The sequence below is a fragment of the Balaenoptera musculus genome, chromosome 20, assembly GCF_009873245.2.
Source record: "Balaenoptera musculus isolate JJ_BM4_2016_0621 chromosome 20, mBalMus1.pri.v3, whole genome shotgun sequence".
Lineage (NCBI taxonomy): Eukaryota > Metazoa > Chordata > Mammalia > Artiodactyla > Balaenopteridae > Balaenoptera > Balaenoptera musculus.
The window spans coordinates 47,503,367-47,531,334 of record NC_045804.1 but is presented as its reverse complement, the minus strand read 5'-3'; the positions used below and the strand labels follow the sequence as shown (position 1 = coordinate 47,531,334).

At 51.3% G+C, this 27,968-nt stretch overlaps 1 protein-coding gene across 7 annotated transcripts in view; it reads right to left on the bottom strand.

Moving 5' to 3' along the window:
• The window catches only part of RAP1GAP2 (RAP1 GTPase activating protein 2), a 216,548-nt gene that overhangs the window by 95,172 nt on the left and 93,408 nt on the right, over positions 1-27,968 (bottom strand). For all 7 annotated transcript variants that reach the window (XR_005017852.1, XR_005017853.1, XM_036837485.1 and 4 more), the window contains one exon: positions 8,433-8,517. Coding sequence is in view for 5 of the 7 variants with exons in the window: in XM_036837485.1 (XP_036693380.1) it covers positions 8,433-8,517 (85 nt within the window). In the remaining 2 variants the exon portion in view is untranslated. The remainder of the gene's footprint in view (positions 1-8,432; positions 8,518-27,968) is intronic.

The window sequence follows — 27,968 nt, the reverse complement described above, 5'->3', positions numbered from 1 at the left end:
GAGGATTCTGAATCCATATCTAAACTCATGGGCAAGGGTGCCATGATCATGACTAACATCTGCCATAGGGGCAGAAGCCTGGTGGGATGGCACAAGTGTCACACATTTGCCAGCCCTGATCTAGAGAAACATCACGGCTTACAGAGACAACCATACACATGCATGGGTGCGTGTATATAGCCAGCGGATTTTTGACTAAGGTACCAAAGCAACCCTAAGTCTTTTCAATGACTGGATATCCATATGGGAATAAATGGACCTAGACACCGGTACCATCAGGCCGCTCAAGATGGCTATTCTCTTGCTCACTATACATCCCCCTGCTCAACCAGTCCCTGCCTCACCTACACCCTACTCACCTGACAGACTTTCCCTCTTAGTCATAGAGCCTAATCAGTAAATGCCTACATACTTGCCCCCCCGACCCAGCTAGTTCTATTCTTTAGATCAGAACACCTCCACCATGATAGCGAATCAAAGGGGCGGTGAAGGACATGCTCCTCTGCTGGTTTCCCTGGTAACCAATGAGCCAACCTGATGTCAAGTCAATGCCCCCTACAACGGGTATCCTCCCACTCCCCTCCAGTAGTGAAGACTGCTGCCTTGTCCTGCCCTGGTCTGCCTCACACAGTGGGGTGTCATTCCAGGACCTTGCTTCAGACATGTAAGATCCCCTGTCCATTAAACCATCGATGTCTCTGTCACTGACTCTGGGCTCTTTCTTCTGTCTCGAGGCTGGGCAAGTATAAGGCTTGCTGCCCAACAATGCCTATATCATGCCACACAATTAAATTAAATTGAGATGGATCTTAGATCTATAGCTCAAACTAGACAGCTTCTAGAAGAAAACATGGAAGAAAATCTTTGTGATATGGAATAAGCAAAGAAAGCTACAGACACAAAATGAAAAAAAATCCATAAATTGGACATCATCAAAATTAAAACTTCTGTTCATCAAAGACGCTGTTAAGACAAGGAATGAGCTTGTATCTAGAATATGTAAAGAATGCCTACAGGAAGACAAACAACCCAATTTTAAAGGGGGAGGAGGGGCAAAGGAACTGTAAGAATGGTCCACAAGCATATGAGAAAGTGTTCAACGTCATTAGTCATCAGACAAATGCAAATTAAAGCCACAATGAAATATCCCTCCTTACACACCCACTCAAGTGGCTAAAATTAAATAGACTGACAATGGCAAATGTTGACAAGGATGTGAAGCAGTTAGAGCTCTCATAACACTGCTGGTAGAGACATAAAATGGTACAACCACCTGGCTAAAAGTTTGGCGGTTTCATATAAAGTTAAACATTCACCTTCCCTTTGACCCAGCCATTTCCCTCTAGGTATTTACCTAAGAGAAATGAAAACACATGTCCAAAACAAAACAAAACTTATACCAGAATATTCAGAGCATTTGGTTATTCATTATAGCTCAAAACTGGAAACAACCCAAATGTCGCCCAACAGGAAAATAAACAAACTGTGCTGTATTCATACAGTGGGGATAAAAAGGAACAAACCACTGATAACACTCTACATCATGGGTGAATCTCACAGATATTATGCTGAGCTGGACACAAACAAGTACAGACTGTGTGATTCCTTTTATTTTTATTTTTTATCTAGTTCCCTGACCAGGGATCAAACTCGGGCCTCCCTCACTGGAAGCAGAGTCTTAACCACTGGACCACCAGGGAAGTCCCCATGACTCCTTTTAAATTCAGTTCTAGAACAGGCAAAACTAATTTACAGTGGAAAAAAAAATCAGAATACTGGTTGCTTCCCGAGGGGCGGGGGTTGGGATTGACTAGGAAGGGACATAGTGGAACATTCTGGGGGAAGAGAAAGGTCCTCTATCTGAATCAGAGTATGGGTCCCATGGGTGTATCCATTAATAAAAGTACACAGTTAAGATTTATGCATTTCAATGTATGTAAATTTTTAAAAATCCGGTTACACCTAAAGTAATTTGCAAGAAGTGTAGGCTCGTTGGCCTTAAAACAATGAACAAAATCAGGTACAATATACACATGTGCCCACATGAGGGGTGGGTTCATGCAGGTGGTGCACACACAGACATCTCCCGGCTCTCTAAGCCTCCAAGGTGCCCCCTGACAGATGCAGAGCCAGGTTAAGCCCCCCTCGCATCTGCGCTGCCCTTGGGCTCCCCTGTCCACTGGCCTGTATGAAATCAGAGGCTTCCTGGGAAGTGGTTCCTGAGGAGACAGCATCTGGACCAGCGACATAAATAGGGTCTGTGTGGGGACCAGAGACAGCTCTCCTAGGAGGGCCAACAAGAAAGCCAGCTGAACCTCCTGCAGCGGTGGTCATGGGCCGCAACAAATGCTTGTCCCAACTGTCACGCCCCCCACTGCAGAGCTTTCTTGAAGAGGGGAAACCAAACCCCCTTGCTGGTGTCCTTGAGCCCTTCTTGCCTCCGCCCAAGAGGGGTCCCAACATCCTTCCCACAAACGCTTCCTCACCTCGTCCATACAAACTTGGTAGATGTGACAGGGGCTGACACCCCCTCACTCAACCCTGACAGAGGCGGGTGGGTGGTCTCTTCTCCCAGTGAGAACAGAAGACGGGGCAGGAACCAGAGGCAAAGTAAGAGATGGCATCGGGCCTGGGGCAGTGCTACAAGCTGGAAAGGAAACCCCAGCGCCTCCCCACCCAGGACAGAAAGTGGCTGGTGGGCAATTAGGGAGCCTGGGAGGGCAGGAGGCGGAGACCCAGCACAGCTCTGCCCAAAGGGAATGAAGGGAGTGCAGAGGAGGCACCTCTGACCTCCACTTTCTTCCCCAACATGTGGGGACTTTGCACCTGCCTGACCCATCACTGAGGGTTTCGAGGGCATCGGTGAGTGATGGAGAGCAAAGTACCAGGGGGGCAAAGCAGGCATGAGACTTTCTGCTCCCCTCACAGCGGGCACCCCAGGCCTCCTTGTTCTCTTCGGGAAAGGAGAAGGTCTGGGGTGGAGGAGGCTGCCCTCAGACTGGCACAAAGAGGGATGGAGAAGGCTGAGAAAGGGTCACCTCCCAGCTGACCGGGCCAGCCCAGGCCTGCTGGGGCTCCAGAGACGAGTGTGACAATTCAGATCAAGGACACGCCAAGTCCCAGCGTCACCACCTTCGATAGAACGCCCCGTGCACTTACTGTGAGCTGGAAAAGAATCAGGAGGGTCAATCCCAACCCATTCAAGCCCAAAAGGCTGTTGTATGGTCGGTCCCAGGGGGTCACTCAACCCCCGTGCTTGCCATTAGGGTCCCTTCCAACTCCCCCACCCACCTCCCCATGAAGCCATCCTCACTCCCCTCCCCCCCAACTGAGAAGCCACATGACACACTGCAACTTGTCACATGCTCAGCCATATGGTTTCTTCTGCTCGGTTAAGGCCCCCCGAAGACAGCCGGTTCTTTGAGGGACGAGGACGGCGGCCTTAGTTTGACCACACGGGGCCTAGCGCAATGCTGGGCACACACCTGCTCTCCTTGGTGCCTGGTGATCCATTTGGGCATGAAAACCAGATCATAAAAGATGTGGGCTTGGAAACAATCCACAGCATTCCCAGGGAGACAGCCCCAAGCCCCTCTCCCAGCCCACCCTGAGCCATCCACAGTTTGAATTCCGGCTGGGAACTGGGCTCTCATTCTGCCCATCTGCTCAGCATCTCTTTGGTGGCTTTTTCTCACTTTCATATTAGCAAGAAAAAAAAAATTCCCTTGAAAACCACAAACACAACGAGGTGGAGAAGAGGGCGTAAAGGACCAGTTGCAGCAGGCAGGCCAGTGGGGGGCAGGGGCCTGGGGAGGGAGGGGCGCTTCTTGGGCTGGAGGCCAGCTTCTGCTCCAGCAGTCCCTTCCCAATGGGGGAAGCAACTGGAGGAGGTTGTCCCTGGTGTGTGGGGTGGGATGAGAGCATCTTATCAAAAATGGTTTGGGTCTTAGAACTGAACTTACTCTATGACTACAGGAGGAACACAGCTATCTTCAATGGGACCTTGGCCAAGTCATTTCCCACCTCCTGGCCTCCAGCTTCCCTAAAAAGGAAATGGATCACCCATCCCTGACATTCTGTGACTCCCAAGCTAATCAATACCAAAGGGGTTTCACTGCCACCCCTAACCCAAGCCTGCACTGCCAAGGGAACCAAATGAGACCCTCCTCCACTGCCCAGATGCTGGGAGGGGTGGGGGGCTGATGGAACTCCAGGGCCAGTGACCCTGGAGAGATTCCAGCCTCCACCCTCAGTGTCTCAGACCTCGACGTGCAGTAATAACCTGGGGAAGTTGGGAGGTATCAGCAAAGCAGAGGCCTAATCCCACCCTGGAGAGGACATCGCAGGCGGGAGCCCAGACCTACACAGGTGACTCCACAGGTGAAACTGATAGGGAAGGAGGGGGCTTCAGTCCACATCTTGAAGAACACATGTATTCAGGCTTTTTTTTTTTTTTTTGGCCGCACTGTGCAGCATGCGAACTTCCCCGACCAGGGATCGTACCTGTGGCCCCTGCAGTGGAAGCACGGAGATTAACCACTGGACGACCAGGGAAGTCCCTGTATCCTGGCTTAATTTGGAAAAGTATTACCTGGAGAAAGAGGGTCTGCTGGGATAGGAGATTCAGACAAAACCAGAGGAGTAGAAGGGAAGTGCCTGCTCCTCCAACCTGGATTCCAGAATAGTCAACACACCATAAACATCTACCAGAACCAGGAATCCACAGAACAGGACGCAGTCGCTGCCCTGAACTCGATGCAGGGACGCGCTGGGCTAACAACATGACTTGGTAAATGCAGTCCCGACACAGCTGCTCCCTCCGTGCTGAGCAGGCTGGGGAGACGTAAATGAGCGTCGTAGTTGTAAGTAGCCACCGGGACACTGACCCCAGAGGCCACCGTGAGCTCCACATGGTACCTGGCCTCGCCACCGTAGTTGACACACCTGCCCATCCCTCTCACCCTGTCCCCAGCCTCGTCCACACCAGCCTTTCCCTGGGGAGGCCACCCCAGGAATCTCCCATCTTCTCACTCCATCCTCTCCCTGGAGAGTTCACCAACCCACCCACCCCTCCACCCCCAGCTTCAATTCCCATCTCTACAAAAATGACTCCAGATTTTTATCTCCAGTCACACCCTTCTTCTGAACCTGGCCCCCAGTGACACCCCCATCGGTGTCTCCAGCATGTCCAAGTCAGCACTTAGAACTTAAATCCTCATCCTCCCTCCTGGGTCACCCCCTCTCAGAGAATGGCTGTATCGTTTATCCGGCTGATCCAAACCTGGGACCATTCTTGCTTCCTACCTCTCCCCAAATCCTCATATCTCACCAATCCACCTCCTGGGAGATCTCTGAGATCTGATCACTTCCAGGTGGTCACAGGCCCCTCAGAGTCAGTCCTCTCCCACTGGACTCCTGCAGTGGCCTCCCAACTCACCCCACTTCCACTCCGTTCCGTCCCACACATCCTCTACACGAGCCAGGGTGACTTTGCAAAAGTCCTGTCACCTTACTCCTCTGACTAAAATCTTCAATGACTTCGATGCCCCTAGTTAGGATAAAGCCCAAAATCTTGAGCAAAACTTCCAAGGGTCTGCCCCTTTGTCCCTAACTGTGAGTGCTCTAGCCATTCTTGTTCCTCGAGAATAACCTTCTCTCCTGCCTCAGGGAGGATGGAGCCTACAGCAGTGCTTCTGGAGCTGTAATGTGCATGTGAATCACTAGGGAATGTTGGTAAAATGCAGGTCCTGATTCAGTGGTCTGCAGTGAGGCCTGAGAGACTGCATTTCTAAGGAGTTCCCAAATGAGGCAGGTGCAGCTGTTCTCTTGGCCTCACTCTGAGTGACAAGCATCTAGAACACTTTCCTCCACCTTGACTGCACTTCTGCTTCACTAAGTCCTACTCCACTCTCAGGGTTCAGCTTAAGCATCACTTCCTCAAAGCCCTCCCTGACCCTCTCCAAGACTCGATTAGATCTCCCCTCCACAGACCTTATGTTGTCCTAGCTATGCTGTGCTTCTCCTTTGGAACATTCATCACACCTAACTGTCCATCCCTCATTCCTGAAATTATTTTTTCAACTTTTGTCTCCGTAGCTGGATGACAAACTCCAAGAGAACAGGGATCATACTGCCTTGTTGCTACTAGGTCCCCAGTGCTCAGCACTAGACCTGGCACATGGTCAGCACGTGTAGTAGAAAGCTGTTGGTCTTGCCTGCCCTGCATCCGTTTCCTCTTCCTCTCAATGTAGCACCTTCAATTTTCCTTTAAACCGCCACCCCTCCCCCATTATCCGTTCTTACAGTTTAGACCAGGGGTCCCCAACCCCCGGGCCGTGGACCGGTACCGGTCCGCGGCCTGTTCGGAATCGGGCCGCACAACAGGAGGTGAGTGGCGGGCAAAGCTTCATCTGTATTTACAGCTGCTTTCCATCGCTCGCGTTACCACCTGAGCTCCACCTCCTGTCAGCATTATGGTGAGTTGTATAATTATTTCATTATATATTACAATGTAATAATAATAGAAATAAAGTGCACAATAAATGAAATGCGCTTGAATCATCCCGAAACCATTCCACCACCCCACCCACTGCCGGTCTGTGGAAAAATGGGTCTTCTACAAAACCGGTCCCTGGTGCCAAAAAAGTTGGGGACAACTGGTTTAGACGGTGGGCAAGAGACCCAGATCTGGCCAATCAGAGCCTTCCATCTCTGAGATAGACATGTGACCTAAGCCCAGCCAATGAGCTTCCTCCCTGGGACTTTTGTTAGAACTACTGGGGAAAAAAATGATACTCTTCTTTCCACTGGAGTTATTTAGCAAGTAGGAGCTACTGTCACCATCTGCCACCACAGAGCCAGAGCTTGACAGAGGATGAAACACAGAAGAGAAATGGTAAGAGACGGATTTCGTGGATGCAGCCGTGCCTGGAATCTATACTTGCCATTATGAAGGCAATAAATTTTCTTTTATGCTTAAGCCAAAGCGAGTTATGTTTCTGTCACTTGCCACCAAGAGTCTTGACTAACACAACATTTAAATAAATATTGGGTGTTGGGTAAATTAAATGAGCACATAAGTAAAGCCTGCCAAGAGAACTCAGTGACTCCTCCTAGGAGACTTTCAGAATTCCTCCCTGCAAACTCCCGCCATCCATGAGCAAAGAGACAAACATCCCACACCCAACTCTGCAGACCAAGGGACTAAAACTCAGAATGGCGATATGCGTCAGTAATTCCCTGTGCAAACAAGCCACCCCAGCACCTGGCTCGGATGCCAGCACTGTGACTAGGCTGATGAAGGTGGTCTGGCGTTCAATGCCCCTGGGTACCCCACCAGGAGGAGAGCAGAGCTGTCTCCTAGGTCAGCCCTGCACCCTACCCACTCCTGCATTCCTAATTCAACCAGGACAGGCTCTGACTGCCATTCTGTGATATTCTCCCGCAGTTCTGTGTGTGATGGGCATTCAATGTGGGATGATAATGGGAAGATGGCTTTTATCTACCTCCTTTGAGGGTATCACTTTGCAACAGATTAGGTCAGGGAAGAGGGCGTACAACAGGGACTCCCAGGAAAGAGATACCTAATTATTTCCCTGTGAGTCACCTTGTAGCAGAACCCCAGGACAGAGATGGGGGCTGGCCTAGATGTCCCCTCAGATGACTCAGGTGACGTCTTCAGAGCTAGTCCTCACCTGGCAAAGTGAGGGAAGGAGGGAGGTGCATTGCTGCCTAGGCAGGAATACTGGCTGAATCAAAGTCCTCCCTGAGGGCCAGCTCAGGCCCATGTGGCCACCCTGCCAGGAAGACTGAACAGTAAAGGGGGAGAGCTCAGTGTAGGGAGGATGCAGCCCCCTCAGGGTCCTGGGATGTAGTCTCCCAGGAAAGAGATTTGTGAATGAAGTGCTAATAGGAAAAGAATTACTGGCTCCCAGAACCTCCAAGGAAACTCTCCCACAGAGATTAGGGTGACAGGGCCAGCCCAGGAGGCCAGTCAGAGGCAGGTAGAGCAGCACACAAGTGCCACTGAAGTCCCAGGAGGGTCCCAGCCCACAGGACCCCTCCTTCCCCACCCCCAGCCCCAGGCAGCCCTTCTGGGCAGTAGCCCCGTAAGGCTCCCAGCTGCATTCTGAGTGTCCCCACTTACTCCCGCCTGGGCCCCTTGTGCCGGAACCTACAGCTCCACAAGGCCTCTCGCTAATCACCAAGCATCCCGCCCACCCCATTCAGCCCCAGTCTATTTCCTCACCGCCCCTTGACACCCCTGAATCTCACGATCACACTTTCCTCCTACACTGGTAATCTCAAGTGGACGCTGCCTTCAGAGGTGTGGAGACACTCCAAGGCCCCCATGGGGACAGAAGCAGGGGCCAAAGCAACAGCACTTTCGTCGCCCACTTCCCCTCCCCACTTACCAGCCGGAAGCCTCTTACCTTCATGGTGGGAGGCGCAGTGAGAGGAGGGGACAGCGGCCGGTCTGGGAGGGTCACATCCGAGCTGTTGGCCAGCTCCTGCTTCCTGTTAGGCCACAGAACACAGAAGAGGTGAGTGGGGGCCTGTCTGCCCCTCCCCCCTCTCCTCTAACAGCAGCTGGGCTGAAGGACACAGTCTAACACATGCAGAAAATAGAGCCGGTGCATTTCTTTGCCAGGATGTGCTAAAATCTTAGGCAGGGCTTCTCCCAGTGCGGTTCCTGCACCACAGCACCAGCATCACCCAGAAACCTGTTAGAAATGCACATCCTCAGGTGCACACCAGACTCCAGGGTGATGGGGCCCAGGAATCTGTGTTTTCACAGTCGCTCCAGGTGATTGTGATGCTGAGGTCTGAGAACCACAGGTCTAAAGAGATCCAGGACTGGGAAGGAAAAGAAGGGGAGAGGGGTAAACGTTTTCAATTCATACTCCCTGGGGGGGCCCCTTTGTCCCTAAACACACACACACACACACACACACACACACACACACACACATACACACACGTCCTGGTCAGACTTTGGGAAGACAGGGCTGCCTGCTGTGTATGCTGCAGGTAAAACTTATTTTAGTCCATGTGGGCTAGGACCATGGAGAGGCAGCTAAACAGAGTTGTGTCACCATGACAACACAATTGCGACAAGTCCGCTGCTCTCACACACTCCCCACTTTCCATCTGGCCCTTGCCGGTGACCAGGGAGTGCTGGTTTACAGTCCAATCAGTAGGGAGAATGCGTGCCACGAAAAAGCCTTCAGAGCAATGGTTACGCACAGGGCCAGCTGGGCAGAACCTGGGGGACTCTCCGGACGAGGGACTCTGGTGTCCAGGACATGCCCTGGCTATATCTTGGGACAGGAGGGAGAGGCAAAGATAACAGAATTAAGAGCCTAAGAAGACCAGGCTGAGCCACAAAGCCCCCAATTTTGCAACTGTTTGCTTCTCCAGAGCCCCACCCTGAAGCAGCCAAGAGTCAGACCCCAACTTGGTCCCACTTAAATGACCAAAGGACCCCCACTGCCACCTGGAGAGAATGCTTCTGTACTTTGTTCCAGCCCATGTCCTGCAAGTGGGGGTGACAGCTCCAACCCCAAGCCCCCTTCATGAGAGAAGCCACGTTCCCTACAGACCCCCGCCCTCCCTCTTTCCAGAGGAAACCCTGGCCCTGGGGCTCAGACAGCACCCCAGCCTGGCTCCCCTCAGCCCAGGCAGGCCCAGCTACCCTGGCACAGCCCCTGCCTGTCCCTGTCACCTGTCCTCCAGGAAGCCAGGTAAGGAGGCTGTGTGAACATCTGGCTTGGTGGAGGACCCATGTGACCCCATTAACCTCAACCCTGCCAATCCCCCTTTCTGCACCTCCATCTGCCTTCCTCCTCCTTTATTCCTGGACCTTGGACTCACTCCGATGACTGGAGAGTGGGGTCCCCTCCCTCCTGATCCAGACTGTAACTAACACAAGAACCAAAGAGCCAAGACTCAACACTCAAGACGTGCGCGCACACACGGTCACACACAAAGGAACGGACGCAGCTCCTTCTACTTCTCAGTCAGAGCCACCAGCCTCCCCTTGCATTTATGGCCTTGGATGTTACCACTGTGGGTAACGCCCGGCTGCTCTGGCCCTCGCCTGCCTGTGGATCCCACAGAGCTGGGTGGGAAACAAGCTTGCTTCCGCTAGCCACTCCACCCTTTCCAAGCAGGCACTGCTCCTCCTCAATGGGCCTGCAGCCCGAGACTCATGATGACAGAAAAGGAACGGAGGAAAGATGCTCAGGGAAGGGAAGCATTACCCTCAGGTCCCCTGAGGTGAGGACGGACAGGGCAGTTCCTCGGTGGGTCTGGGAGCCTGGAAGGGAAAACCATGCAGGGAAGGGAGGGGAGGCAAGCCCCCACCCAGCGTCTACAGGACTGTGTGGGGTTAGCTGAGGACCTCTGGCTTACTCCCCTGGAGATGGCTTGTGGGCAAACTTGACCAGTAGCCGCCCTGGCTCTCCGGGAACACAAACCCTAGAGGAGGGCAATGCCAGCAGGTTTTTCATATCAGTGGTCGGGGGACCCTCATATACATAGTCACACTGGCCGGTTCTCTCCATAAGGTGGAAGATGTCCATGCCCGCAGGACCAGAGCAGCTGAGATTATTATCAAGGTCCCTGAGTCCCAGGCAAAGGGCCCTCGTACCCAGCCCTTCGTGGACTAAGCCTCTCTCCCCTGAGCCAGTCTGTTCTCCCTGGACCAGTCTCCAGGAAGCGGTGAGGACTATCACGTGGGAGCACGGGGTATCTGCCATAATGATTTCCCAAATGATGCTTGGAGCCTGGAAGGTGCTGGAGCAGGAAGGAGCACCAGTGGCTCTCGGCCTCCTGCTAGCTCCAGGGCCCTGTCCAAGACTCCAGAGGGGACACCAGGCTGGGCAGAAGGCATGACCACTGCCCTCAAAAAGATCAGAACCCAGAGCACATGCACACCAATGGCCGCAAATTAGAAACTACCCTGCCTTGGTACCTAGATGGCTTGGAATGGCTTTACGGGAGGGGATGGGCCACACGGCACTAAACCCTACTCTCGACTTCAGCCCTCCCTCCTAGGAGCCAAGGGTACTTATTTAAGAGCTGACTGCCTGTTATGGATTGAATCATGAACTGCCTTAAAGATATTTCAAAGTCTTTTTTTTTTTTTTTGGCCGCGCTGTGCGGCATTTGGAATCTTAGCTCCCTGACCGGGGATCGAACTCGCGCCCCCTGCGTTGGAAGCACAGTCTTAACAACTGGACCGCCAGGGAAGTCCCAAGATATTTTGAAGTCTTCACCTACCTGTGAATGTGACCTCGTTTGGAAATAGGGTCTTTGTAGATGTACTCAAGTTAAGATATGGTCATTAAGGTGACCCCTTAATTCAATATGACTAGTGTCCTTATAAGAGGAGAAGGTGGCCACCTGAAGACACAGACACACAGGGAGAATGCCATGTGACAACAGGGGCAGAGGTTGGAATGATGCACCTGGAGCACCAAGGAAGGCCAAGGATTGCAGGCCACCATCAGAAGCTACAAGAGGCAAGGAAGATTCTTCCCTGGAGCCTTCAAGAGGAGCATGGCCATACTGACACCTTGATTTTGGACTTCTCACCTCCAGAACTGAGACAATAAATGTCTGTTGTTTTAAGCTGCCTGGTGTGTAGTACTTGGTTAGAGCAGCCCTAGGAAACAAATACACTGCCCAAGTCCATGTTCTAGCCTTGGCTTTGTAATTGGAAGACCAAAACCCAAAAGGATGAAATCCCTGCTTCAGCCTCACCACCCCTGCTATGGTCGGCTGGGCTCCACCTCGCCCTGCCCCAGACCTCACAACCAATGGCATTTGCGTGTGAGCCACCCTCCCAAGGACAGCCCGGCCCGGCCTAGCCACCAGCTGGTGCTAAGATAAGACAGAGTAAGAACATGGTACTCAATGCAGTTCCAGCCCTTTCTCAGCCAAACACATCACACATACTGAGTGGTGAAAGTGACACGATTATCTCAAGAGATAACCTTGAATCTGCTCTAATTTATTATAAGCAAAAGGTAAATTATTAGCAGAAATGGTATCCTCCCTCTTATTTGTAATGACTTTCTTGTAACCCACAGTGATCTTGACACGGGTCATAGCACTAAGGGTGAAAACTGCTTCTCGAGCCAAGCCAGCTCACAGGCAGCTCTAAGGCCGCAGGGTCCCAGGCCTACCCAGGAACCCACAAGAAGAGGGGCTGGTGATAGAGGCAGAGGAGGGAAGCAGGGAGATTACACACTCAGCTAAAAGAGAAGGGTGGTAAGAGCAGGTGCGAATGAGCAGGTCAGAAGAGCCTCCCGCCGCTGGGGTCCTGGAGGCGCAGCCCACTCAGCACCCCTCTGCCCCAGAGCTGCCTGGCGCTGAGGTTCTCTACTCTGCGATTCTCTCCCCAGCTGGGAGAGCTCAGGGAGGCCGGGAGAGGTCGTATCTGGCTTTAGCCAAATGTAAATCTCAGGAGGAAATGATCAAAGAGCCGGGAGAGGAAGCTGAGAAAGCAGGGGGATGATTCACCCAAATGGGGCTGTTCACAGGGAACTGGGCAGACCTCCAGGCAAAGACCCCACTTACAGCACCCAGGCCTCCAGGGTCCTCGCCTCCAGCCTCCGGTGTCTCTGCCCCAGACCATGTGAAGTCATTGCAGCTATCATCTCTCCCACATTTCTATGAAAAGGACCTACATTAAGAATCAAGAGATTCCTGGGTTCATGTTTGTCTCTACTTGCTACCCCACTGTGTGACCTTGGTTAAGTTACCTCACCTCTCTGTGTCCCAGTTCCTTCCTCTGCAAAGATGGGGGTGATAATGTTCTGAGGAATTAAACATAATGGCTGTGAAATAAAATATAAAGTCTTATACAAATGTAGACCATTATTATTATAACTCATAAAATGGTGATCAGGTTTCCAAGTGGAAAGAGAGAAGCAAGGGTCCAGGGCTGTTTATGTGTCTTTGAAAACATTTCTGGCATCTCAAATAAGCACCAGTTCTAGCCCCGGGGATCTACCGTCAGGATCGTAACCATCGGTTAATAATCAACAACAGGAAAAATCCCCTGTAACAGCAGATGGCTCTGGGGCCAGGTTTAAGCCCTCTCTCTGGTACAGAGCTTCTCCCAAACCTACACACTCCCCTTGTCTGCATCTCCCACTACACCAGCTCCCCAGCCACCCTATGTTCGGCCCTGCTTTCTCTTGCTTTCCAAGTAGCCAAGCTAGAGAAATGCAAACAGCTGGCTGCTATGAAGAGCTTCCCAGGAAAACCAAACCAAAAGGAACGAGACACATTATCACAATAGCCAATAGGTGTAAATAACCCAAGCATCCATCAACCGATGGATGGATAATCAAAACACGGTTCCTCCACACAATGGAATATTATTCAGCCATAAAAAGGAATGAAGTACTGATACATGCTACAACATGGATGAACCTCAAAAACATGCTAAATGACAAAAGCCAGAAACAAAAGGCCACCTATTACATGATTCCATTTATACGAAATGTCCAGAATAGGCAAATCCAGAGACAGAAAGCAGATGAGTGGTTGCCAGGGGGCAGGGGCAGAAGGAGAAGGGGTAGGGAGGGTCTGCTCATGGGTACGGGGTTTCTTTTGGAGGTGATAAAAATGTTCTGGAACTATGCAGTGGTGATGGCACAGCTTTGTGAATATACTAAGAACCACTGAATTGTACACTTTAAAAGGGTGAATTTCATGGTATGTAAATAATACCTCAATTTTTTAGAAAGAAATAAGGATGAAGGGGCTGAATGGGCTCCATTTCTGTCATTCCTGCTGCTTAATTTTCTTCTCTGGCTGCCTTTTGGTGGCCCCGGGGCCCCGGGCTGTGTGCAGGGTCTTGCATTCTGGAGATGCTGGAGATGCTGAGTACGGTTTCCTGACTAATCCCACCTGTTGAAAGCAGTGCCTTTCTTCCCCACCCCCAGCGTTCTTAAGTACTTGCAGCATAGTACTTAAGAACTTAGGAGAGGGTTTTGGAGTTCCAACTTTTCACATTTCCAAACCCTGCATAACCAACTAGACCATAAACGATAGGAAATAAAACAAAATGAAATTAAAAAGCTTCCAGAGAAATCATCATAAGGAGATACGATGGGAAGAAAAGGGAATTAGAAGCCAGGACTGGCGCCCACCAGCTCTAGCCGTGACAAGCTGGACCCTCAGAGTCTTATTATCTCTGCTTTCCCCTCTGCAGAATGGGCAAGCTAACCCCCAACTCCTGCTCCCTGCACTGGACTCGGAAAATTGCGCTCAACTCCTCACTATGACTAGAGTCTTAGACAGTTTTCGTGGTGGCAGAGAATTGTGTGGTCATTGGGCAAGCCGGGCCAGGGGGAGGGACGGGGAGGGACGAGCAGGGACCGGGCTGGGTATGGGCTGGGGGTCCCTGCCCAGAGGAATCCACCTTGCTGTCTACAGAGACCCAAGGCCAGAGGCACAATCACGTAGCCCTCATTCCAGCAGCCAGCAGTGCTGGGGCATCCCTGTGGTTGGAAACATGTCCGAGAAGTTCTGTCCATCATGGCAGGACAGCCTGGCAGACGCTGGAGTAGAGGGCCAGGCTCCAGCCTCGAGGGAGGCGGGCAGGCAGTGGGTACAGTGGATCGAAAGCCCTGGCGTTCTGGTCCAACACACCTGGATTTGAATTCCAGTGCCACCCCTGATTAGCTGTGTGACCGTGACCAAGTTATTTCACCTCTCGCCACCTCAGCTTCCTCATCTGTAAAATGGTATAATACTACTCACCTCCTTGGGTGGTCTAAATAAGGCCTATAAAGCACTTAGCACAGTGCCTGGTCCACAGCAAAAACATAATACCTGGCCACCATTGTCATTGCCAAGGCTGCCGTCAGATAAGCTGGAGGGAATGGGCACGGTGGCGGGGACACGAAGGCAGAAAGCCAATCAGAGAGCAGAGAGGAGGCAGGGACGGCTTCAAATCCGAGGGAACCTGGATGCCCACATACTTCACACAGGAGAGTCCAGCCACTGTGGGTGGGCCGCCAGGCCCTGGGTTTGTGCACATGGCTTGATCCCAAGCCCCAAGGGCCCAGACATGGAGGTGAAGACATTACTGTCCACACTCTGCTGGGGCCAGTGTAGAAGGGGAGAAGGATGCCAGCCCAGCAGAACGGGTGGGGGAACGGAGGGAGGGAAGGGGACACGGGATTCAGGAATGAGAGGCTCCAACACGTGGAGGGATTGAGTCCCGATCCCCCCCGGAGAGCCCCTTGGGAAGGAGCAGGTGTTGCTCACCTGTCCGCACCTGGCAGGGCTGGCTCTGGTGACACATCCCATTCCCATGCACACTCTAAGAGGATCCAGGAGACTCAGAGCACAACTCTGGACCTTCGAGGATGCAAAACTCCCCAGGGAATGCAACCCCAATCCCACCCCACCATGCCCACCCAATCCCAGGGTTCACAGACGCAGAGACCAGCAGAGCCGGGAGAAACCAACAGAAGCCACCCGCCAGCCTGATCATGGTGACAAGGGCACTGAGGCCCGAAGAGGCAGAGGGAGATGCCCAAACCCCGCAGCGAGCCTCTCTCTTCTTCTCCTGAGAAGAGCTGCGGCTCCCCCGTCACCTCAGCATGAACGTGGGAGGTGAGCAGGTCACGACATCTCAGGAAGAACCTGAGGAAGCACGGCTGGTTTATGGACAGACGTTTATAAAGCATGAGTGCCGGGGCCCTGTGTGAGGGGAGAGGTGGGGCAGGGGCCCCGGGGACCTACGGGTCTACGGCTGCGCAGGTGTGCCCGGTGTGACTCAGCCGCAGGCCAGCACGTGGGACCAAGGGGAGGCCGGGGCGATGCTCCGAGCCTGCAGTTGCAAAGAACATGCTGGCGTCTCTCTGGGTGTGTAGGGGGAGGAGGGCACTGCCCTTCCCTGGAGGACCCTGAATCCCTAAACTGGGCCAGGGGTAGGAGAAGGGCAGGTTTCAGGAGGAGCAGCACACGACAGGGCAAACCAGCCATGAGAACCAGCTGTGGCCCCCGGCTGGGGGGACACAGCCTCCCTCCCGGCATTCCAGCTCAGAGGTGATGGACCAACCCGTCCACAGGGCAAACCTCCACACTCCCGGGAAAATGCACCTTTACTGAACACACAAGCTTTAGAACTGACTCAGGCCGTAGGGTTCACACATGAGGAAGCGGAGACTCAGAGGAGTTCCATGTGGGCCTGAGGGTCACAGAGCCAGACAACTGGAGAGTCGGGCCTCAACCCCAAGATCTCCGACTCCAATTCCTTCCAGTCACAATGAGAAAGCCAGCTCTGCCGGGCCCAAGTGCCACAGCAGCACCTGAAAGGAGAACACCGGCCAGCAGCTTCCACGTCCTTTGGGCTTGAGCTCTTGGGGACCAAGGATGGGCTATGTGTCTTAGCGTGGGCGGTGACGTCAGGATTATTTACACGCCTCTGAGAAGACAATCCAGGAGGGAGAAGTGAAAATGCAAAAGCCGTCCTGGAGGCACAGCGCACCCACGTGAAAGACCCATCTGCCAAATGTGCACTGTGGGTTATGGGTTAAAACAGATACAGAATAAAGAGGGGGCCAGGTCTCCTTGGGAGATCAGTTAAGGTTACCGAGGAGGTGACAGCTGAGCCAGACCTGGAGGGAAAGGCCAGCATCTGTCTGGGAGAGAAAGAGGAAGGGGAAAGGCGCTCAACAGAGGCACAGAGGAGCGAAAGCAAGGAGCACTATGGGGCCGCAGAGGAAACACATGCCCGGCACTTAACAGGCCCTCAAAAAGGAAAAGTGAAAACTAGCAAGCAGGCCTCCGGGCTTCTCATGTACTAGGTACTGTTGGAAGTGACCCACATATCCTATCTCGTCTCATACTCACAACAACCCTTTGCATTAACCCCACTTCACAGATGGGGAAACTGAGACTCAGAGAGGTTAAGTTATTCGCCCAAGTTCCCACAGCAGGAAAGTAGCAGAGCAAAGCTTGGACCCACGCAGTCTGGCTCCGCAGTCCACGATGTTAACCACGGTGCCACCCTGCCTGCCGGGAAGAGCTAGAGCCCGCTCAGGAAAAGCATCCACGTCGCACTTTCCCAGAGTGGGGGGCACGCTTCCCTGCGGGCCCCTGAGGTGATCTGGGGTGCTCTTTATTGCAGTAATCGCTTACTGATCTTCTACTTGTGGCAGGCCACCCTGATCTTGCCTTTATGCTAGTGACATAACGTCACCTTCTAAAACGAGCTCATTCAAGTTTTTAAAACTGAGCCAGTTAAAGAAAACTATTAAGTAACGGATACAGGTGTCACACAGATATGACAGAAGCACTGAAGGTGGTTTGGGAAACAGGCACTGAGCAAGCTGAACTCTGTCTCATGGGCAAAGGGGAGCGTGGACGTGGAAGGCAGGTGGCTGACCTTCAGGGTTTTGCTGGAGGGCCCAGGCAGCAGAGCGGAGGACGCAGTGACTGGAAGGGGAGGGGCGGAGGGAGGAACAGCGTGGGAGGGGCTCCATTCTGCTTATGGTCACAAAAATGAAACGAAAGGGTCCGATCCATCAGGCATCCAAAATTAAGGGCACTTGGTGACTAAGAGAAAAGGAGGAAGAGACAGCCAAAAACGTGAAAGGACTTGGGTTTCAGAAAACTGAGTGATGCTTCAACCATGACACAGACAGAGGAGGAGAACTGGGCTTGCAGAGGCAGATGATAAAGCGTTCATTCTGGATGTGCTGCAGCTCAGGAACCCCTGGGATCCCCAGGTGGGATCAGAAAAGAACTGCAGCCTAAACAGAGACACAGGTGTAAGGAAAACAGAGACAGGAGCTGAGGCCATGAGAGGAAAGGAGGCCCCCAGGGAGAACAGGTAGGGCTGAAAAAGCAAAAAGGAACAGAAGCCTTCAGCAGGGCAGATAAGAAGAGGTAAGAGGGAGGACCATGCCCGGATGGAGTTTGGAAGCCAAGCGAAGAGCAAGTGCCAAGGAAGCGATGGTGGGCAAGTCACCCCATTGTCCAAGAGGCTCCATGTCCATAGCACTGAGGAAATGACCTCCCTGCCTGTCATCCAGCCCCTAACGTACTGCATCCCTTGAAAACTGCTGAGCGAGCAGCTTCCCTCACGTGGTCAGCGGTTCTGCTTAGCATTGCCTGGCCTCAGTTGAGGGAGCTACATCATGGTCAGAGCAAAGGCAGCCAGCTCACAAGGTCACAGCCCCAGACAGCTTCAGAATCAAAAGCATAAAGCCACGGAGTCACAAAGGCACAGAATATCAGCATTTTCCCAACCTGTGCGGATTTCCTGACCTGGATAGCAAGTATATGGGTGCTCATTTCGCGCATCAGTTTGGACATAGGACATGTATCACAATAAACAATAATTGTTAAGCAGTTCTCTCTCACTTCCTTTAGGAGAGATGACTATAAATATGGATATGGATATAGAGATAGAGATAGATGTACTCTTAAGCCTGCTGAGACTTTATGATGAACCTATCAGACTGATCACATGCATTTATTTTGCTTCTTCTGAAGCCCCTTAAAAAGGTGTGAAACGACACAAGCAAATGCAATGGAAGAAGAAAATTCAGCCTAGAAGAGGTTACAAGTGCCTGGAAGAAGGATGGGGGATGGATGACCTGGGGGAGTGTTTGATACTTGAGACACTAAGTCTTTGGACCCCATCCCCCAACCTTTCACTTCCTCACCAACCACATGACCTCATCAACCGCCACCACCACGAGAAACTGAACCATTCCTAAGAAAAGACAACACCTAGGTTCCTCCAATGAAAAGGGCAGCTTACTACCCAATCATCACCTTGCATGGAAACCGCCAGGTGCACGCCAGCCCAAGCACACAGGGCTCCCAACCCACTTCCAGTACCTCACTCTTAAGGACCGAGGGACAGCTAAGGGTGGCCAGACATTTGAGGAAAGCCTCCAATATAAGCAAGAGACATCAAAATAAACAAGAAGAACCTGAAAGAAACAGACACTGCAAGGAACCAATGGAAAATTCAAAATATACTATAAAGTAATACAGCCTCAGATATAAGACAATATTTTACATGCACAACACAAGGAGAGAACACTGTAAAAATGGAATGATCAGGAATGAAAGAGATCTCAGAAAAGAGAAATATGATTGGAACGCTAAGTTGAGGAAGTCTCCCAAAAAGTAGGACAAAAAGATAAAAAGATGGAAAATGAAAGAGAAAAGGTAAAAACATCAGAGGATCCAATATCTGACCAATAAAGTTTCCAGAAAGAGGTAATAGAGAAGAGAGAGGGGAGTTGTGGTAGCTAGTCTCCAAAGGTGGCCTCCCAGTGAGTATATCTCTTGGTATTGATGCACTTGTACCGCCTCCGATGCTGCCTTGAATCTGGGCTGGCCCTGTGACTCAGTTTTGACTGACAGAATGGGAAAGAAATAATATTACTTAACTTCCAAGGCTGAGTCATAGGAACCCTTGAAGGTTCCACCTCGATCTCTAGGAACATTTACTCTAGGGAAAGCAAGCCAGCATGTAAGAAGTCTGACTATCCTGAGATTGCCGTGCTATGGCTAACACGTGGAGAGGTTGCATGGAGAGACACCCAGCCAGCTCTCAGATGTCCCAGAAATCTCAGTCCACACAAGTGAAGTAACCATCTTGGACATTTCACCCCCAGCAGATGCAAAGAACCGAGGAACCAAGCCAGAACCAAGGCCCCAGACATATGGCCCCAGCTGAGCATCCCAACCATCACCACCCATCTGAGCCACGCAAGATGAGGTCTCAAACATAGTGGAGCAGAGATAAGCCATCCATCACCAATGTGCACTACCTAAAATCCTAACACACAGAGTTTGAGCATAATAAAATGGTTGTTGTTTCACCTTAACAGGAGAAATTTATCAGAGAATCAGTACAAGAACACTCCCCAGAACTGAAGGAAGGACCTGAGTCTCTGGGTCCACTGAGCACCCAGCACAGTAAATGACAAAGGATCCACCCCAAACATTGTCAGGGCATTTCAGTAGGCCTAGGTAAATGAAAAATCATCAACAATTCCAGAAAGGAAATATAAAAACACACCATATACAAAGGAATGTAAATCAGCATATCATCAGACTTTTCAACAGCAATTATAGAATCTAGTATAAACAATGATATAATACCTTCAAAACTCTGAAGGAAAATTATTTTCAACCTAACATTTTATACCCAGGCAAACTATCAAGCAACTGTGAGAGCAGAACAAAGATATTCTGAAATATGCAAAAGCCCCAAAAATTTACCACCTTGCACCCTTTCTTGGAAGGCTACTGTTAAAAAGCAGCAATCAATCCAGCAGAAGATAGAAAGCTCTGGAAGTGAGGTCTCCTGTTAGAAAGAGTAGAACTGACAGGATATGCAGTGGGCATAAGCTTTGGGGTGGGGGAAGAAAAGTTATTAAAGGAATTATGGTAGAATAAATTAAAATAGTAAAAGAAAAATAAAGATAGGTATATAGAAAACTGCACTAATGGGGGAAACATGAGTTGCTCATTAACTCTCGGAAAAATAAAAGGTTATACAAGAAGGGAAACACAATTATAGCACCCTCTTTGGCTCAACAATAAATAATATTTACACACTTATAATAAGTAAACATAGACTACTGAATTGAACAAAACAAAACAAAAAAATGGTGCTAGTGGAAGGATACACTGCGCATTAAGTGGCACCAGGTCTTGGCTGAATTCCTGGTAAAACCTGGGAAGGAAGGAGCAACCCCCCGATCCCACCTCCAGAGTGCCCAACACAGGGGTGTTTTAAACCATCCATGCTAAGAAACCACCCAACAGTCTGTTGGCATTAGGAGTCACCCTATCACAGAGCAAACCAGCCTCCCAGCTAAGCGATCACTCCAAGACTCTGCCTCTTAATTCTCAACTCTTCCGAGTAAGTTATTACTTGGTGATATACCAGATTAAGGATTTTCATCATTGGTTCAAACTAAATGATAGTCTCAGTGGGGAGAGATCATAGCATTTCAGGGTAAGTATGTCTGATCTTTTCAATTAATAATGTCATTCCCTATCTGAAAATTTCACTCATTAGAAAGACAAATGCTTGGAGCTGTTTTCCAGGACCGAGACAGGGCACATGGCCCACCCTCATTCTTGCACCACTGGGAGATGAATGTCCAGGGCAAGGGGGAATCCCCCTGGGGCCAAGAAATCAACCATAGCTGACTCAGCCCGCAGGAGCGAGGGCTACAATCTCATCTTACCAACAACATGCTCTGACCCAGCCTACGGAACCCAAGCAGATGAACCAAACCCAGCAATATCAAACCTCTTTTCTCCTCCCAGCACTGGCCTCTCTCTAGTGGACACTAGGAAAGGAAGGATAATTGTGAAAGCTTCCAGGAGCATCCTGGAATCTGGGTGTGATCCTTGCAGTATTCTATGACTGGAAGGTTCAGAAGAAGGGCTTGGCAGCCTGGAGCACCCCTGGATAACCAAGAGCCCCAAGTGATGAGCAGAAACCTACTTCCCAGGCCAGGCCCACCTCCTGAATCAGTGAGAACAGAAGCCACCTCTGTCTGGCCCCTTCACAGGTCTCTAACATGTACCCTGCCCACTGGCCCATTCCCAGCATAGCAGCTGGCACTGAATGAACTCAAGAGTTCAGAATAAGAAAATGAGAAACTCATAGACCTTCAGACCTAGAGGGCTAAGTTAGAGCAGCATGGGGCAGGAGGCTGCTATCTCCACTACAATCTGGTCTATTCACTGTTGTGGCTTCAACTGACCTCAGTGCCCTGCTCAAGAGTCTGAGACACAGTTAACCCATTCCCCACCAGTTGGATCTGTTACTAAGCTCGTGTCATTCCCTGGTAACTGATTCTGCTTCCGAGCTTGGATTACTCCTCTGGACATGGATAGTGGACATACAAGAAGCATCCTTCATCATCATCGTCATCCTCATCATACCAGCTAAGATGTATTTAGTACTATGTGAAGCTCTTTCCATGCATTATTTCATTTCATCTTTTCAACAACCCTATGGGGTAGATACAGAATTATTCTGTCATTTTACAGATGAAGAAACTGAGACTCAGAGAGGTTAAGTGACTTGTGGAAGGTCCAACAGCAAGTAAGTAACAAAGCTGGGATTCTAAGGGGCCCTGGAGGGCAAGTTCTAGATGGCTCCCCTCTGTTACACTCCTGCTTTGGTGGCCTCAGCATCAATCCTGGTACTCAGCTCTGCAGCCCTGCAGCCCTGGCCTCTGAGAGCTGGCAGCTAGGGCACTGGGATCATTCATTAAACATTCTGCTGGGAAAAGAGTAGTTCAAGAGCCTTGAAGTTCCCTCCTACAACAACCTGGGGTCCAAAAGCAACGCTGCTGGGAAAGGGGCCTGGGATGAGTATTTTTTTAAGAGAAAGTTACTTTTCATTTGCTAAATGCCTAAAAAATATCCCTTTAAATACAAAGAATCTATTCTGGATTGTTTCAAAGGACACCAGGAGTGAGAGACTACCATTCTAATTCTGATTTTCACATTTTATCCTAAATATTAATAGAAACTCATTGGGAACAAATTCAGAGGATCCAGAGGCATCTCATGAAGTGGACTGGGGGCAGGGAGGGGCCCTGCCACATCTGCTTTCTGCTCTTCTGATGCAACCCATCAAACCAGAGCAGGCGAAGCCCCAGGGAGCAGACCCAGCACCTGCCACAGGGAATCAGGGCTGAGAAAAGGCTGCTGTTTCAGCCTTCCTGCTGAATCATTTCCAGCTGCCCTGGTCACTTAAGTGACAAGATGATACATCAACATCAATAATGCTGGAAGGGTCTGCCCATGGACATGGCCTTATTCTCCCCACGAGGCATGAAGTCAGCCTCGACAGGCAGCTGGGGCCACTGAGAAGTAAGGGTCCCTGCCCAGGACCTCTGCTGTCCTTTCCCAGATCTCCCTGTCCCAAGGAGTAGACCAAAGAGAGACAGGAAGAGGCCACTCCTGGGCCAGCCAGAAAATCATCTGATAAATAGGCACTGCTGGAACTTAGTGTGTGTGATGGGATGGGAGGAGCAAGTAAGGGGAGAGGACACAGCTCTTTCTGCTAGAGGAGCCGGGCACAGCTTCAAGACTCAGTGGGGCGGGACTTCCCTGGTGGTGCAGTGGTTAAGAATCTGCCTGCCAATGCAGGGGACATGGGTTCGAGCCCTGGTTCGGGAAGATCCCACCTGCCGAGAAGCAACTAAGCCCATGAGCCACAACTACTGAGCCCGCGCGCCTAAAGCCCATGCTCGGCAGCAGGAAAAGCCACTGCAATGAGAAGCCCGCGCACCGCAACAAAGAGTAGTCCCTGCTCGCTGCAACTAGAGAAAGCCTGCACGCAGCAACGAGGACCCAACGCAGCCAAAAATAAATTAAAAAAAAAAAAAGACTCAGTGGGGCACCAGGGCCCTTTGCTGGCCTCCAACCTGCCCCCCCCCGCATCACCCGACTCCTCTGGGCACTCGGTAACTATCTGTTGAATGAATTGAAGAGCTTGAGGGCTATGACGGGTCACTACCCCATGAGGAAGCATGATGAGAACTTTCCAGGCAGATCCTCCAAGAAATGAATCTACTCACAGACTAGGCCGTAAGTGATCTGAGGACGGGAACTGTCTTGGCCACCTCCGTAGACAACACAGGGCCTAGGGCAGCACTGCAGACCCTCAAAACTGTCTGTTAACACTAAGACCTTACATTCATATAACAATTTGCACTGACGACGTTTATCATCGCCTTCTCTGCCAAGCACGGTTTGGTGAAGATCATCAGGACAAGGCGTGATGTTTTCGTCTTATATATAGATGAGTCAGCTGAGGCCTGGAGAAGGCGGGATGATTTCCTAAAGAACTCACAGCGAGTTAGTGGAGAGACTAGAACTCAAACTCAAGAATGACTCAATGCCTGTGGGCTGAGCTCTCCTGTTTATGTGTGGAGTGAATGAGCGAAGGAAAGAATGAAGGAAAGGGAAGCTGCGTCCCCTCTGATCTCTCCCACCTCTGCCTTTCCTCAGCAAAGCACGGAAATCACTCCACCTGGTTTTCCCTGCTCAGTCAGGGTCCCGCCAGGTAAGGATGGTCCTCACTCACAGTGCAAACTCCAGGCAGGCTTCTAAGAACCACACCCTGAGCTCCTTACAGCTACCACTCACCCTCCGCACCTCCAACGCTGCTGAACAATGAATTCCTGTCTGGCAGAGCAAAGGGCTTGGCCGTGTCCTGGTTGAGGCAGCACGTGTGCTGTCCGCTTAGGTCAGGAACGCAAGCCATCAGGTGGAGGTGGCCCCCCGCAAATCATCCCTGTAGCCCCAGCTCTCCCTTGGGAGAGGACAGCAGGCAGAGGCCAAGTCTGACAAGGAGCCCAGGGTCCACACAGACCAGGGGTAACTGCGGTAGCCCGTCCTAGCTTTGCTATTGCTCAAAAGGCTGGCTGACGTCTCCCAGTCCCCCGCCTGTCCTTTCTGGGTCCCTCTCCAGATCAGAAGGTGAGCACAGCGCAGAGTGAAAGGGCCATCCACCCGTCTATCTGGGTCAGAGCCTCTGAGGCCTGGCTGATGAGGCCCCAGGCCACGTGGCAGGGCCCTGGAATTCTCCAACAATCGCCCCAGGCACAGAGCTGACTAACGCCTGAAGCGCAAAAGCCAACTCCCAAGGGAGGCGGCAGCTTTATCCCGCTCTGAGCTGCAGATGGAATAGGTAAATGAGTTTTTTTTTGTTTGTTTGTTTGTTTTTTTAAATTTATTTATTTATTTATTTATGGCTGTGTTGGGTCTTCGTTTCTGTGCGAGGGCTTTCTCCAGTTGCGGCAAGCGGGGGCCTCTCTTCATCGCGGTGCGCGGGCCTCTCACTATCGTGCATGGCCTCTCTTGTTGCGGAGCACAGGCTCTAGACACGCAGGCTCAGTAATTGTGGCTCACGGGCCTAGTTGCTCCGCGGCATGTGGGATCTTCCCAGACCAGGACTCGAACCCGTGTCCCCTGCATTGGCAGGCAGATTCTCAACCACTGCGCCACCAGGGAAGCCCCTGTTTTTTTTTTTAATGTGCTTGTTTTACAAATTTACAGAACGGGGATTGGGGGTGGGGGCAAGGGGACAGGGCAGAGAATGAAAAAAGAGGAAGAAAAGAAAGGGTGGAGAGAGGGGGAAGAAAGAAAATGGAAGCTTTTAGAAGCTTCTAGATGGAAGACACTTCCCTCCCCGTAACGGCCAAAATCCATCAGTTAAAAGGCCACAGAGCTGAAGAAGCCCCAGCAGGCAGGGGAGGCACCCAGAGCTGAGGCTTGTGGCGGGAACATCAGTGGAACCACACAAAGGGCCGGGCCAGGTCTTTCTGGGAAGAAGTGGTAAGAATGGAGGAAACCTTGAGGAGCGGCAGCGGTTGCCCTAACATCCCAGTGACCTGCGGAAAGGAAGCGCTTTCCGCCCAAGCCGGGGGAGCTCAGAATAGGCTTCGCTGCCCTCAGAGCTGCCAGTTCAGCCCTTGACGGCTCCCATCAGGTCAGACCCTCACCAAAAGGCCATTCTCCCCAGCTCCCCAGCTCCCCCCGCCGGACTATGAGCTCCGAAAGGGCAGTGATCAGGCCTGCCTCATCCCTGCTGGATCCTCAGCCCCTACCCAGGCTCAAGGACCGATATGTAACGGGGGACATGGATGGACAGACAGACAATTATGCTGCCCCCAGGGAGCTTACAGTCAGCTCAGAAGGGAAAAGTGAATGGACAAGAGACCAGCTTGAATGCACGGGCACCAACAGGGGTGGGATTCAAAGCAAGAGAGATCATGGGGACTGATTCGACTGGGGGTTCAAGCCGAGGGGAGGGACCAAGGAGGAAGCAGGGCCCCTTCGATGTGAGAAGTGCTTGGAGGTGGGGCTAAGCCAAGTGCATGCAGAGGGCAGGCAGGGAGGATGTGGGCAAAGCCAGTGCCCATCCTGACTTCGCCACACCCTCTGGAGATAATTATAATTTTGCTGAGCACCGGCCAGCGCCAGCCTCTGGGTTCCACGTGCTAGACACACCATCTCGCTGACCCTCACAACCACCACTGTTACTACCCCAATCATACAGATGAGAAAACCAAAGTCCAAAGAGGTGGAGTGCCTTGCCCAAGGTTACCCAGCTACCAAAGGGTGAAGTGGGAGCTGCGCCCAGGTTTGCCTGAGTCCGCAATGGGGCTCCAGGCAGCAGGGACACCCAAATGCTCCAGGACAGGCCCCCTGGGACAGCAGCACCAAAACTGGAGAATGTCCCGCCTCCTCGAGAACCACAGTTGTCTGGCTTCCCTCCTGTGCCCTCAGGCTGGCCGCCTCCTTCAAGGAAAAGGCTCCTGCCGTTTTCTTTGTGGGGCTGTTGAACCAGCGAGGTCAGGGTGGCACTGAATGAGCCCAGTGAAGAAAACACCTGTCCCACGCCCAGTGTCTGGTCGGGTGTCTTAACCAAGGCCCTTCCCTTGGCAATGGATCTCCCAGGGAGGGAGAGGGCTCCCCGTAGCCCTGCCCCCCGCCTCAGCGTACCCTCTCCCCACTCAGCCTCACCCACGCCGGGGCTGCCTTTGCCGTCCTGTGATGACCCCCTTTTCTGCCTCCAGCTCGGGCCTCTCCTCTGAGAGTCAGATCCCACTGCCAGCTGGACACCTCCTCTGGGATCTCACAGCACCTCAAACTCAACATGTCCAAAAGTGACCTCAACACTTCCCCTAACCTATTCCTCCTGCTGGGTTCTGTCTCCCAATCAAAGGCCCCGAGCACTCCTGACTCTTCCTCCTGCCTTATGCCTGACAGCCAACCCCAAGGTGAATCCATGGACCTGCAGCAGGGGCATCACATGGAAGCTCATTGAAAATGCAGGTTCTCGGGCCCACCCCAGACCCACCAATCCCAAACTCCCAGTCTATCCCTTCTCCCCACCCTTCCCCCCATCCCTGGCAACCACAAGTTCATTCTCTAAGTCTGTGAGTCCGTTTCTGTTTTGTAAATAAGTTCATTTGTATCATTTTTTTTTTTTTAGATTCCACACACAAGCCACATCATAGAAGATTTGTCTTTCTCCATCTGACTTACTTCACTTAGTATGATAATCTCCAGGTCCATCCATGTTGCTGCAAATGGCATTATTTCATTCTTTTTAATGGCTGAGTAATATTCCATTGTGTATATGTATCACATCTTCTTTATCCAGTCATCTGTCAATGGACATTTAAATTGCTTCCATGTCTTGGCTATTGTAAACAGTGCCGCAATGAACACTGGGGTGCCTGTATCCTTTCAAACCATGTTTTTCTCCTGATATATGCCCAGGAGTGGGATTGCTGGATCATATGACAGAGGAAGCTGCATTTCAACAAGAGGTCCAGGTGACTTGTGTGCACATTAAAGTCTAGGAAGCGCAGCTCTAAGGATCAACAATCCTTTCATTCTGCCTCCTCCAATTCTCTCAAGTCCATCCACATCCTTCCATCCCCCTCCACCATCACCTTCAAGCCACTGACATCTTCCTAACCAATCTCCGTAGCCCCACTCTTGCCCCACTCTGATGATACCTTCTCCCCCAGGAGACAGAGTGACCCTTTGAAATGTAAATCTGATCAAAGGAGTCCCCTACATAAGGCCTTGAAATAGCATCCAGTTCCCCTCATTATGAAGACCGAAGGTCATGCATCCATTCACTGCATTTTTATTGAGTATCTTCTATGTGCCAGGCACTGTTCTAGGCATTGGAAAGAGAACAGTGAACAAAATAGATGAAAAACCCTGCCCTCCTGGAGCTTATATTCTAGTGGAGAAAAAGAGATAATAAAAACCGAATGATGTAAAAGCTTTAAATATGAGGTTTATCAAGTGGTGACAGATGCTACAAAGAAAAATAAAGCAGGAAAACGTTTGCAAATTTGAATAGGGTCATCAAGAGAAGACTTCAATGAGAAGCTGTCATTTGAGGG